Below are 14,521 nucleotides of genomic sequence, written 5' to 3'. Positions count from 1 at the left end.
AGGGTAGGGCAATGTGAGCAGGACCAGCGGTGTCGTTTGACTTAACAAACGAGGATCGGATGTCGTCAACCTTCTTTTCAAAATGGTTGACGAAGTCATCCGCAGAGAGGGACGGGGGGGGAGGAGGATTCAGGAGGGAGGAGAAGGTGGCAAAGAGCTGTATGTGTTTTGTGGACTTCACCGGATAAATGTTGCTCTCCAGTTTTTGTAATGAAACAAATGTGTATTATTAGAATTTATTCTGCCACTGCGTCTTCTTATTGTTTCGGCCTACATATCACGGTGTTAAGGTATAGGAACTAACAGATTATAGAGCAAACAACGCAGTTATCACAACACACAGGTTTTAATATGGGTTTTTTTCTGGATTAGCTTCCCTGGTGATTTTACCCACACACCGCTACTGCCTCAAAGTCAAAGACAATCCATTGCTGCAAAGTCTACATATGGACCATTTTCTATTGTTGAATCAGTGTGTTCTTAGTCATGTGCTGTATTTAATTTATTGATTTATTACTAAAACCTCATGTTACTAATGATTTTTCATTTAACTTGACGGTAACAATGCTTATGCCTCTAAGTTACACTGCAGGAAAATGTATTAATTCATGAATTGAATAGATTTTATAAAGCCCTTTTTACATCAGAAGTTGTCACACAGTGCTTTACAGTAACCCAGCAAAGACCCCAAAGAGCACAGCAGAGGTGAGAGCACAATGGCCAGGAAAAACTGCCTAGAAGGAAACGCATTGCATTTAATCAAACCCTTAAGCAATAGGAATGGGGAATAACGATTCTAGCATTCTGTCAACCTATAATACAAAATCAATCCTCATTGGTCTGAGGTGTCACTTGGATTTAGTGTGTACCAGTCACACATTGTTTTGGAAAACACCTCTGGGATGTGTGAATGATGTGCCAAAAGAACATATAATAGTCTGTCTTCCTCTGCAATTTATATAATATATATTAAAAGTGTAGCTATTAATGCCAAACACTCTATTACCTTAAAGTTGCGAGCTCATCTGATTGCTATTCTACTGTACGGTACACAAGGAGGGACAGATTGCAGGTTGAGCATTCTCTACTGTACTTCTACAATGGCTCTGCATGATGACTGGTGTTCCAACGCACAAAGCGCTGTATCACATTAACACACACACACACACACACACACCTGCAGCACCTTGACACCGTTCAAGTCGGTCTGATTCCCAACCATTTCCTCCCATCTCCTCTCAGTAGCCTACCTATTGATTTTCAAATCAATAGCCCCTTTCACAGAATCTGCCCGTGTGAAATGGAGTATGTGAGAAGAACAAGAGAATCAGCCTCATATACCACGGGCTTACAGGCCAGAACACAAGGTGTGAATGGGGGGAATCCCTCTCTGTTACCAATCGGTCATCTCATGAGAGAAATTGACCTGAATTTAATTGAAATGGTGATAACAAGAAGAAAACACAACACACAATGAGCTGGAGATTCATAATGGGGAAATCTGTTCTGACAGGTTACACTACTGGCTGGGCTGTTTCCCCCCACAGACCTACATACTTTTTTGATGTCGTTTTACAATGTATGTCATGGCTCTTTTGAAAGAGAATTGCATTTTCCTTCCTTAAGAAGTGAAACACGGCCATAACGGTAAGAATTGGATTCTGCCATCTGCACTCTGTATGGTCATTATGACAAGAGTAACGACCGCCAACGGAGGTATAAACTGGCTAAGTACATTACCTCTGAGAGAGAGAGAGAGAGAGAGAGAGAGAGAGAGAGAGAGAGAGAGAGAGAGAGAGAGAGAGAGAGAGAGAGAGAGAGAGAGAGAGGCCATAAGTGGTTAATTAAGAGCTTTTATGTCTCCTCTCCTTGCCATTCGTTTTGGGGCTTAGGTATTGACGTGGGGAATACAGCCATCGTTGTGACGGCACTCAAAAGATTGATTACTACCAAACTAATCCTCCTGAGGTGAAAGTCCTCGGGTACATTCAGGTGTATTCGTTTTTTTTTATCACAACATTTATTTTGAAAGGTTTGACACTTATTTGGCCGACCATAAGTCAGCATCATTTCAATACCCAATGATGGCGTTTCTGTAAATGAAATGTAATTCACATACAAGCTGCTGGGAAGATACTGCAAAATCTGTATGAGTGGGTGGAAAACATCCATTTTAAAATATGTTGAAGTGGTGCTCATCTGTAATCTAATCTACCCAGAAACCATCTCTCTGGCTGCAGGTGGAGCAGAGGCCAGAATCTCGGCTCACATTTTGCGGTGCCCATGTGTTTAGTGCGTAATACTCATTCACCCGTGTGTGTGTGTGTGTGTGTGTGTGCGTGTCTGTGCGTGTGTGTGCCTGTTTCTGCCTGTCTGCCTGCGCCTCTCTCCCCAGCGGCTGACCTTGCTGCATGTCAACAGTAACCAATGTCTGGACATGCCTACTGAGGAGGACAAGATGGTGCCCACCCTGGGAGACTGCACAGGCAGCCGCTCCCAGCAGTGGCTCCTCCGCAACATGACACTGACGCTCTGATCTGACCCAGGAGTAGGACCTCCACATTCACTCACCACCACACCGGCCAGCCTCGCCCTCACCTAAACTGGCCACTACCTCACCTCGCTCCACCAGGTGTTTTTTTTCATGCACGTGTTCCTGCCTCCTTCAGCACTTGCGGGTGGGGAAGAAGCAGGCAGGCAGCAGCCTGTAGTATTTTATTATGGGGCTTCGGAGGCTCTGCAAGGTCTTTATCTGAGATGCTGCTCCTCCCATTCAGTCAATATTACACAAAGTGGTTGCCTAGAGGTTGACCGGCACTCTCAGCCAGAGCTCTCTGTATGGTTGAATCATCTGGGCGGGTCTGTAGTGACAGTGACTAACACTTTTACACATGGAGGAAGCTGGAATCAGTGATACTGTATATGTCTGATGGCTCTCAGGGTCGTCATGTGTGAGGTCAGAGTTCAGACTTTAGTACAGCAGAAGCACCAATAGCAGGATAGCATTTCCTAGACAGAGCGTTTTGGTATGCGTCTGTGGGGCCTCATAGACGATCTACTCTGGCTCTGTACATAAGTGTTTTGTTTAAAGTGCAACCCTGCAAGGTTGATTATTCTGTTCTATGATATTGTACACCCCCAATTCATATCTATGTCGGAACCACCTGTAAATCTGAGGATGAAGGGTCTAAGGGTAAGGGTTGTTGTCAGGGCCGGGGACAGACGTTTCAGGGAGCGGGTGCTAAAAATGAAAAAAGGGCACCCACTGCCCCCCCCACCCCAAAAATAAGACTTTCACAATTCAGATCTCGAAATTCATAACATACATTTTTGAGCATAGGCCTATTTATTTCTGCAACAACACACTCATTCATCACAAATTGTAAGCGAGCTAGTTAGCTACAGTGCCTCCTAAAGACATGATTGACATCGGGAAAAGAGGGATGTTGATAATGGCTGTAAATCTGCTAGGTAGCGACCTCAATTATTTTTTTTACTGATTTGTGATTTATCTTCCTTTCTCTTAAATAATAACTTCATAATATAATATTTTTAATCTAACTCATGATATACACTGAGTGCACAAAATATTAGGAACACCTTACTAATATTGAGTTGCACCCCTTTTGCCTCAATTCATCAGGGCATGGACTCTACATGGTGCCGAAAGCGTTCCACACGGATGCTGGCCCGTTTTGACTCCAATGCTTCCCACAGTTGTGTCGAGTTGGCTGGATGTCCTTTGGGTGGTGGACCATTCTTGACACACTCAGGAAACTGTTGAGAGTGAAAAAAACAGCAGCGTTGCAGTTCTTGACACACTCAAACCGGTGCGCCTGGCACCTACTACCATACCACGTTCAAAGGCACTTAAATATTTTGTCTTTCCCATTCACCCTCTGAATGGCACACATACACAATCCATGTCTCAGTTGTCTCAAGGCTTAAAAATCCTTCTTTAACTTGTCTCCTTCCCTTCATCTACACTGATGGTGGATTTAACAAGTGACCTCGATAAGGGATCATAGCTTTCACCTGTATTCACCTGGTCAGTCTATGTCATGGAAAGAGCAGGTGTTCCTAATGTTTACTACACTCAGTGTATGGCTGGCTGGCTGATGGTTTGTGTGGATATTTTAGTATATGGTGGTTAGCCAGATTCTATACTACCTGTGTTCAGTGCTTAATTTGTAAATCTGGAGGTGCCGGAGCAAAAAGTGAGTGCGAGAGAGAGGTGTGAACAGTGGAGCTCTGATGTACCGGAACTCATGAGAAAAAAAATCACCTTTATAGTAAAGCATAGCATTACGGAAGTCAAGAGAGGACATACTAATAAAAATATAAAGAAGTCCCTCGTTATGTCACGATCACAACTTATTTATCTCACGATCACTATGTAACAAAAGTTGATTTGTCGAGATCACGAGATAATCAGAAGTACCACGCATCACCCATTCATTTGTTCAGATGCACAATCAGTGGTGCCCCCAGAAATTGTTCATAGGGGTGGCCGGATGGGGCCACTGACAATCTTGGGGTGGCACACCAAAACCAAAAGCCATAACTGAATTTCAGGAATTCTATTATGCTGTTGTAGTATATAGGCTAGTTGAAAACTATGTCAATATCAGAGCTAAGGAATCGCATACTGATATACTTTGGTTTCTTATTTTACAGTTACTGTTACTAATTATCTGATGTTTATAGACTAATACCGGTTCAGTTAACATTTTGAGTTCCACAACAATCCTGTTTTAATGTGTTATGTATCTGTATATACATGTGTTAGGCGATTCATTGTTCTTCAAATAGGCTAGTTGTCCTTTTCCTTAAAAAGACAAATATACAGCTTTCATTTTAATTAGTACATTGATTGTAAGGAACAAAACATTTACTGGAAACAAGCCTACTCAAGTTTAAAAACACCACACAGACGCCTACAATTATTTTCAATACAGCTTTATTTAGCTGTTGCTGTGTCTTGTTATAAACAAAAATATATTATATATGTCCAAAAATGAAAAACAAAACAAAAAAGCATAATCGTGGACAACAATATACATTTTACTATAGCCTACTCACAACTTATTCATATCCCTGCTTTATTAGGCTACATTCTTTTCCATACATCTTTATTCGCCTGTTGCTATGTCTTTTGGCAAACACATCCACAAAATCCTCAAGATTTTTGGCCCTAGCCCTTCTTGACTCTGCACTTAACACCGCCAAATTGCTCAATCGCTCGTCACTCATTGTATTTCTCAAGACAGTCTTGAAAAACTGTGCTCACATGCTACAGTGCTCACAGGTAATGCAAGTGTAATTTTGCAAAGTTTAAACATCTCGTGGAACACCTCCCTATATGGCTCGAGGAAGACTGTGAGCTCTATTAAAACTGGTTGGTGTTTCCATGCCACTAGTTTGCTTCCTATCAAGAATTGGCTTAAGCTGAGGGATATCATATTCTAGATCCTCAGTGTATTGTGAGGCAAATGGAAACACTCAATTTTTCTCACAAAATGTAGGACTGCAGGGATTTCAAGGCTTGTATCCCTTGCATTATGACACAATTTTCTTTAGAAAATCTTCTCTTCACCTCAGAGGGAAGCACATCAACAATTGGAATGAATGAACCTGCCCGAAATGACTCCGTATCTGTGTTGACCTGTCTTTGAACTATTGGAGTTGAAATGTAATACCCTTCAAGCCTAGAGCTTGGTGTGACCTGACGCCCTGGATGGCCTGGAGGTGCAACATCCGATGTTGTATCAATGTTCAATGTGTCAACAAGAGAATCAACAAGGGTAACAGCCGTGCCCAAATTGAGTTGTGGGGACTGTAAAATATCTGACATATGTTTAATCTCACCAAAAACATTGGTGAATGTTACAAGGAGGCCAACAAACTAGATCTATTTGGGCTAATAGACCTCTTGCCTCTACAGCTCTGTCACCATTTCTCTCTTCAGATATTTCTTTCATTCAGTAGACGTATGATGGCTGGCAGTCAGTCCCTCACTGTCTTGCAAGCATTGTACCTACATGCCCACCGTGTCTCTATCAGCCTTTTGTAACTCTCGGGGCCCCCTGAAACATCTCCCTCTGTACCTCTTGCCACATTTGGTGCACATATGATCCTGACCCAAAGACATACAGTTTCTGCAAAAGAGAAAAGAAACAATATGCTTCAGGGATGCATTTCACACTGTCAACTAATACTACAGTTAAGCAATGTGCATTGCAGTGAACATAAAAAGCTCATGGGGCCATTGATTTAATGGGTGCTGGCACACCTGTGTTGTTTCCACTCATGACAGAGGCACCATCATATGCTTGCCCTACTAGGTGGTTTCTGTAGTCAAAGCCATCATTCTGCAGTATTTGTACAATTTTCTGTGAAAGTGCTACAGCCTCCAGGCGCTCTGCTGCTTCAAAGGTGAGAAAACTTTCACATATTGACCCATTGTAATATTGACCCATTGTTCCTTCTTGCTAATGTCTTTGGTCTCGTCAACCATACTGCTGAAAGCCTCACTTTGTGCAACTTCACTAATTATTGAGGTGCAGACCATTTCAGCCAGGCAATCAATGATTTTGTTTTGTGTACTATGCCCAAAGTATGTTGCATTTCTTTGACTTTTCTTTTGACTGTGTGATCATGCTTGGCTAGCAGTTCCATAATAGAGAGGAAATGTCCTTTAGTCTGACCTTCCTTCCGTTTCTTTATGTGCTCTCTGGGTAAAGTTTTGCATAGCTGTGAGGAACAGGGTTTCTCCAACAGTTTTTATGTACTCTCTATTTTCCCTCACTAATTTATTATATTCTGTATTTAAGGAGGCTGAGAGAGAGCATTTGCTTGCAGTCGACTTTTCATATTTTGCCCATGCTAACATGGCATTAGTATGTGATTTTGATTTGGCATGGCCTACAAATCCCCCATCTTTGTAAGTTGCTTTTTTCCAATTTCTTAACCCCTCTTCAGATGTAAACACTGAATCACCTGAGAAGGGGAGACTGAAGTGCCGGCAGGCATAGCAGTAGACAGTCTTTACTCTGAGAGTATTTCAGCCATTTACAGTGCCTTGCAAAAGTATTCATCCCCTTGGCGTTTTAACTATTTTGTTGCATTACAACCTGTAATTTAAATGGATTTTTATTTGGATTTCATGTAATGGACATACATAAAATAGTCCAAATTGGTAAAGTGAAATGAAAAAAATAACCTGTTTCAAAAAATTCTAAATATAAAACGGAAAAGAGGTGCGTGCATATGTATTCACCCCCTTTGCTATGAAGCCCCTAAATAAGATCTGGTGCAACCAATTACCTTCAGAAGTCACATAGTTAGTTAAATAAAGTCCACCTGTGTGCACATGATGTCACATGATGTGTCACATGATGTGTCACATGATCTCAGTATATATACACCTGTTCTGAAAGGCCCCAGAGTCTGTAACACCACTAAGCAAGGGGCACCATGAAGACCAAGGATCTCTCCAAACAGGTCAGGGACAAAGTGTGGAGAAGTACAGATCAGGGTTGGGTTATAAAAAAAATATCTGAAACTTTGAACATCCCACGGAGCACTATTAAATCCATTATTAAAAAATGTAAAGAATATGGCACCACAACGAACCTGCCAATAGAGGGCCACCCACCAAAACTCATAGACCAGGCAAGGAGGGCATTAATAAGAGAGGCAACAAAGAGACCAAAGATAACCCTGAAGGAGCTGCAAAGCTCCCCAGCGGAGATTGGAGTATCTGTCCATAGGACCACTTTAATCCGTACACTCCACAGAGGTGGGCTTCACAGAAGAGTGGCCAGAAAAAAGCCATTGCTTAAAGAAAACGATAAGCAAACACATTTGGTGTTTGCCAAAAGGCATGTGGGAGACTACCCAAACATATGTAAGAAGGTACTCTGGTCAGATGAGAGTAAAGGGAAATGCTATGTCTGGTGCAAACCCAACACCTCTCATCACCCTGAGAACACCATCCCCACAGTGAAGCATGGTGGTGGCAGCATTATGCTGTTGGGATGTTTTTCATCGGCAGGGACTGGGAAACTGGTCAGAATTGAAGGAATGATGGATGGCGCTAACTACAGGGAAACCTGTTACAGTCTTCCAGAGATTTGAGACTGGGACGGAGGTTCACCTTCTAGCAGGACAATGACCCTAAGCATACTGCTAAAGCAACACTTGAGTGTTTTAATGGGAAACATTTAAATGTCTTGGAATGGCCTAGTTAAAGCCCAGACCTCAATCCAATTGAGAATCTGTGGTATGAATTAAAGATTGCTGTACACTAGCAGAACCCATCCTACTTGAAGGAGCTGGAGCAGTTTTGCCTTGAAGAATGGGCAAAAATCCCAGCGGCTAGATGTGCCAAGCTTATAGAGATATACCCCAAGAGACTTGCAGCTGTAACTGCAAAAGGTGGCTCTACAAAGTATTGACTTGGGGGGGGGGGGGGGGGGTAAGCTGAATAGTTATGCACACTCAAGTTTTCAGTTTTTTTGTCCTATTTCTTGTTTGTTTCACAATAAAAAATATCTTGCATCTTCAAAGGGGTAGACATGTTGTGTAAATCAAATGATACAAACCCCCAAAAATCCATTTATATTACAAATTGTAAGGCAACAAAATAGGAAAAATGCCAAGGGTGGTGAATACTTTCTCAAGGCACTGTATGCTTACTGTACCACTCTTTCATGAAGCCCCATCTTCTATCCCCCTGAAGGGTTCGAGGGAAAATCTTCAGATGTGGCCCTCTGCTCTTGACTGGGATATATCTAGGATGAACCAAGAGGCAAAATCAGTTATTCTGATTTTAAAATAATAATAACATGAGTAGCTAGCCCCTCTCCATAGTAATTACCGATTACATTTGTAATATCGGCCTATAGACAATTCTATTCAGGTTATTCAAACTCAACTACCAATAAACATGAATCAGAAGGCTTTATGTGATTGTCATGACTCATAACTCAATGTAGAAATGCTATAACCATACATTTATCCAGATAACGTTACTCTCTAGCCATCCATTTCATTATTAGGGACACTGTCACACCGTCAAAACTTCACCTGTTGGTCCAGGAATGGGTTGAATAGCTCTCGCTGAGTCCTGCCTCGCTTGGTTGTCAACCTCTGTGACTGTTGTTGCTGCCTGTTCTGCACTTTCATGCCATGCTGCTATCTGTTGTTCTTCACTGTGCTCTGTCACTGATGCTGCCTGTGCCTGTTCGTCGCTGTCATGTTCTGCCTCTGTTCTGTCATGCTCTCTTGCTGCCTCTGCCTGTTCATTGGCTTGCTCAATGATGTTATCATCATCTTCGACTGCATCCTCACTAACGTTAACCCTCTGCTGCTGCTCCCCTGTCGGCTGAGTCTCCCCTGTACTACTCTTCCTCTTAAAGAAAGAAGAGATATCTGTGGACTTTTTCATTGTTTGCAAATTTACATAGCTTACCAGCTACGATTAGTCACTGTAGCTAACGCTATACCAGCCCATAACGTCAGCTAGCTAGATGCTCTGGCAGTCCTAAGTTCATCAAGTGGTTTGAAAATCATTCTAGAAAGCTACGATAACTCTAACTATAGAGTTATACGCTCTCTCTATGCTGCAGAGTAACCTTAATGTATAAACTAGCTAGCTAAGCCTCCCCATACCTAATTTAACTAGCTAACTTAGCTTGCTAACTAACGTAACCTAGCTAGCTAGCTAGCTAGCAAGGTAATTCGACACTGTCAAAAAACTAACAGTTTAGTGAATACATCATTTATTTTTACTATAAGTAGTATTGTATGACTTACTTACCCGTTAGCAGTCTGGTGGTCTCAACTCAATTCTGCAGGCAGCTGCCAGCTAGGCTAGCTTCTGATGATGCCACCAGAGACACGAGGCTGAGCTCCGATGCTGCTGTCCATGAGGCAGACTGTCTTCTGGCAGTGCACTGTGCAGCAGGAGGCCTGGGAGGGGGGACAGGGGTCGAAGTGTGACGCAGTGACGGACGGTCAAAAGCGGCTGACTGGCTATGCATTTATTTTCTTTCACATGAACTATTATGAAAAATATACATTATTGATTTATATGAAGTGTACCTAATGTAAAATATCAGATAGAAGCATATTATGCATACTCAGAAGCATATTATGCATATGCGACTCGCGAGGGGGGACAAGTTGGGGGGCCAGCAATTGTATCAGGGTGGTCGTGGTCCCCCCTGGCCACCCCATGGCAGTGCCACTGTAAACAATAACCAACTCACCAAGGAGCCCTGTGGCTGCATTGATTGCATTTAAGCCCTGAACGAATCCTGACAGGCAGCCCTGTCTCCTAGGCTGTGTGCCACAGCCAATCGCATGCAAGGACCAACGCAGCTAACTTGGCTAGTAATTGTGAGCTAGCTAGGTAGTCTTGTTGGCTAGCAAGCTAGCTTGTTATCTATGCTGGTTGTTAGCTTGCATAACTGATATGTATATAATTATAAGGGTCACTTAATTTTACAATTGACAGTGGGTGAGCTCCATTCCTGACAGGCTGACCAGATAATTCCGTTTCAGAGGCTGGTAAATCAGAATGCTGCCTTGTAGGCTGTTTTATAGTTAAGCCTCTGTGCAGGCAGATTAGCTGTCAAAGCTCTTGATCATATATATAACGGACTGACTGTTAATCTGCCTGCAAGGAGCTTTACCGATGAAACAACCTACAAGACAGCATGCTGATTTATCAGCCTCTGAGGCTGCTATTGAATCTGATTGCCTGTCAGGAATGGAGCTCATCCACTCTGTACATTTCTATATTATCCATACGTGTCCCTTACAAATATACACATATCAATTATGCAAACTCACAACCAGCATAGTTAACAACACTACCTAGCTAGCTAGCTAGCTCGCTCGCTCGCTCACAAGATTAGCGTTGTTGCTTGCATGCGATTGGCAGTGGTCTGGGCTGCCTGTCAGGCATCATTCAGGGCTTAAATGCCCCACGAGGGCTTAGCTCAAGGTAAGGGACATTGAGCTTACTAGCATTCCAACTTATAAACTTATAATGAGCTCCAAACACAAATGAAAGCGTGATGTTAACATGAATTGTACCATCCCTTAGTGTAGCAATCAATAAAAACATATGCGCTGATTCACCGTGGGCTCTGACGCCTCAGCCATACTGTCAATCTATCATCAATACGTCCACTCCTATTTATAAAGTTTATCTCGTGATCTCGACAAAACAACTTTTGTTATGACGTGATCATGAGAAAATGATCTTGTGATCTCGAAAAAACGACTTTTGTTATGTAGTGATCATGAGATAAATAAGTTGAGATCTCGACATAACGAGGGAACTGTTTTTTTTATTCATATGTCCTCTCTGGACATTTCCCTAGTGGCATAGAGCAGTAGAGTAGAGGTGCTTACAGAAGTTGTACACGTGGGGAACATTTTGGGCCTTTTTATAAATGCATGTCATGCAACTCTACGTAAATTTACATGACTGGAGACTTTGGCAGAATCTTTTTTAATACCGCACAAATGACCAAAATGGCAGGCTACTTTGACACTGACAAACTGTGAATCTGAGCTAAATTAAAAACAACTTTGTCTTGAATCCATCTATATGGGCCTAGGTGTGTGGAGACACATATTTACAATATGAGGAGGACATTATAGTCCTAAAAAAGCTTTCCAGTTTCATTGACTCACCCAATGATGCACCGCTCACTCACCGGCGATGGCTGATGCACTCGTGCCAAAAGCTGATCTCGCTCTTGTAAATAATGTTCGCTCAAATGGCCTATTTGCAAGTTAATAAAATGTTGTGGTAGCCTACAGCAGACAGATTCCAGTCTTCTCTATTCAGCAGGAGCCATTTGCTTTCCAGCCTGTGTTTCCTACAATTGTATATGCTGTTCACAGGCAGATTTGCAGCGCTTTCCTGACTGTATACTATGCCTGTGATTGGGCTACACACAATCCACAGCTAAGCAATTTTTTTTAAATTAGCTATTGATCCTTTGTGGCTAAATTATAGGCCTACTCTTGGTGCAGTAGGCTATTCTGAATTATTTCATTTATTTCTGAACAGACAGCAGTAATTCTATAACTTTGCCAAATGGATTTCAGTTTATCAGGTGTCCTGCAGCACCTCCAGCACCCTTCCCGTGGCTATGATTCTATAAGGAAATAAATGATGAAGTACTGCTGCATATCAGCCAACCAGACCGAATATTGATGATGATGTAAATCAAGTGTTAATCACATGTTATGCTGCTATGGTGTGGCAGTGCTGTTGATATTTAAACTAGATAGCTTGCTACACACACACTCGACTGGTGACCCGCATCACAAGCCATGCATGTTTGGATACCGGGCGTGCGCAATATCCGTACAGGGTAGATTGGGTAAAATGCACAACCAGGTACACATGAGCTCCGTACAGGGCAGACCAACCGATGGGTGGGGGGTGGCGAAACCTGGGGGCAGTGGGTTCAGAACAACAACTACAAGAACTGTATACAAAAAAAAGAATGAGTGACCACCCAATATTGAGTGGAAGGGCAAAGTCCCAGGGGGTCTGACATAGGTAGACCCCTATCTGTGCACATGCCTTGTTGTTGTTGTTGATGGGTACATTAAGAGGATGAAAAAACTCAAAAGATTGGCGGTGATACAGAACTCATGTATGGATGCATGTAGCTGCCAAGAAAATCAGTTTGCTTTGCCTCAGAAAGTCAAGCGGAGTATTTATCACAGAATGCAGTTATTTGTTTTGACAATTTTTACATATAAATCATTTTTTTCCTAAATATTTATACTGCACTGTATCATTGTTAGCTCCCCAAAACGTTGGATTATTTATTTGTTCTATTTTATTTGGGATACATTTGTCTGTTTTAAAGTTTCCTTAAACGTATACATCATGTTCATCACGTATAGATCAACTATTATCATAGTTTACTCATCATTAGCACGATACTTTATGACAAATGTTTTACCCGATCTAATCATAAAGCAAAAAGGATCCGTAGACATATAAAGGTAGTGAATTCTTTTAGAATGTTGACTGAATATCAAGTTTCTAGTTGATTGAATTAAGCTATTGTGAAAATGAGTAATATTTAGTCTAGAAATCTCCGAAACATCGAGCATTAGCGAATAAATCAATATGAACGATGTCAACAGTATAATGGAATATAAACTCATATTATTTAACCACTTTACTGTACCGTTTTGATCATCAGTCAAACACGTATCCTAAATCGTACCCTATTCCCTATATATCACACTACTATTGGCCTGGTCTCATAGTAGTGCACTATGTAGGTAATAGGGTGCCATTTGGGACGCACACAAATGGCTTGACATGGTCAACATGTTAGCTCCTTTAAGAAAGTGGAACAACTATTTGTTCTTCAATGGACTGTCGAACTGGAGCAGCTGACATGTGTAGTGTAAACAACTAACGCTGTCAATCGTCATAGTAACTGTACATACAGAACCAATTATTTTTCTAAGATGCTGTAACACTTCAAAGCCCCATTGAAACGTAAAACGTGGCATGGTTATGTATTTTAAGGCATTGCTCTGCGCTGTTCAGAAATATCAACGAAACACTGTTAATGCTTTCTTGGGGTTTATGAGGTTCATCAGCTCTCCCATCAACACAAACCCACAAATGACCTAATGGACATTACTGTACTTGAGGGAGATATTACTCTTTCATTTGTTTTTATGTTGAAACTATATCAATGCTTGAACACTGTCATATCTATGCCTATTGTTTATTTGGCATTCAGACTCGAATTGAATGAACTTCATATATATTTATTGTTTCTATTTTGACCTACTGTAGGTTATATTTATGTGCATGGTACTACAATTGGAATGTACTATAGATTGTTTCAACTTTGAACTGTTACACTGTACATTTATTGGTCTAAAGTGATGTATGTTACCTGTTTGTACATTTTTGTAATAAAAAATGTTTAAAAAAAGGCTAGATGGAATCACGCATTTTGTTACTGGTGATGATACGTACGAATAAAACTGTGAACAACAATATATTTGTTGTTGATTAAACCTTTCTGTTGAAACTTTTAAGGCCCCAGTGTGTCTTCCTTCTTATCTCTAATCTACTGGTAATGCATCCAAAATGGCACCCTAATTCCCTATATAGTGCACCACATTTGACCAGGGCCCATAGGAATCTAGGACCTGGACAAAAGTAGTGCACTATATAGGGAATAGGGTGCCATTTGGGACGCAACCCTAATATCTGCTACTAGGAAGCTGGCAGCACTTTTAACCATGGCTCAGTAATAGGCTCATTATACTGTAGGTGTTAGGTCAGGGCTAGGGGTTAGGCTATGGACGAAGTCCAGATAAGAATGGGGCCGGGACAACAAATCTCTTGACAACAAACGATTTCACACTAATTTGGTTTATAGAGGCCGTACATGGCTGTATAACTGTCTCAAAGGCCATTTGCACAATTTGAACGTAACATTTCGAT

At 41.6% G+C, this 14,521-nt stretch overlaps 1 protein-coding gene across 3 annotated transcripts in view; it reads left to right on the top strand.

Moving 5' to 3' along the window:
• Nucleotides 1-3,248, top strand: part of LOC115156091 (polypeptide N-acetylgalactosaminyltransferase 13) — a 74,883-nt gene extending 71,635 nt beyond the window's left edge. For all 3 annotated transcript variants that reach the window (XM_029703377.1, XM_029703378.1, XM_029703376.1), the window contains one exon: nucleotides 2,396-3,248. In XM_029703377.1, the coding sequence (XP_029559237.1) occupies nucleotides 2,396-2,536 (141 nt within the window). In that variant the 3' untranslated portion in view covers nucleotides 2,537-3,248. The remainder of the gene's footprint in view (nucleotides 1-2,395) is intronic.
• The last annotated feature ends 11,273 nt before the right edge of the window (nucleotides 3,249-14,521 follow it).

This window comes from Salmo trutta, chromosome 20, assembly GCF_901001165.1.
Source record: "Salmo trutta chromosome 20, fSalTru1.1, whole genome shotgun sequence".
NCBI classification, from domain to species: domain Eukaryota; kingdom Metazoa; phylum Chordata; class Actinopteri; order Salmoniformes; family Salmonidae; genus Salmo; species Salmo trutta.
This window is presented reverse-complemented; position numbering and strand designations above follow the sequence as displayed.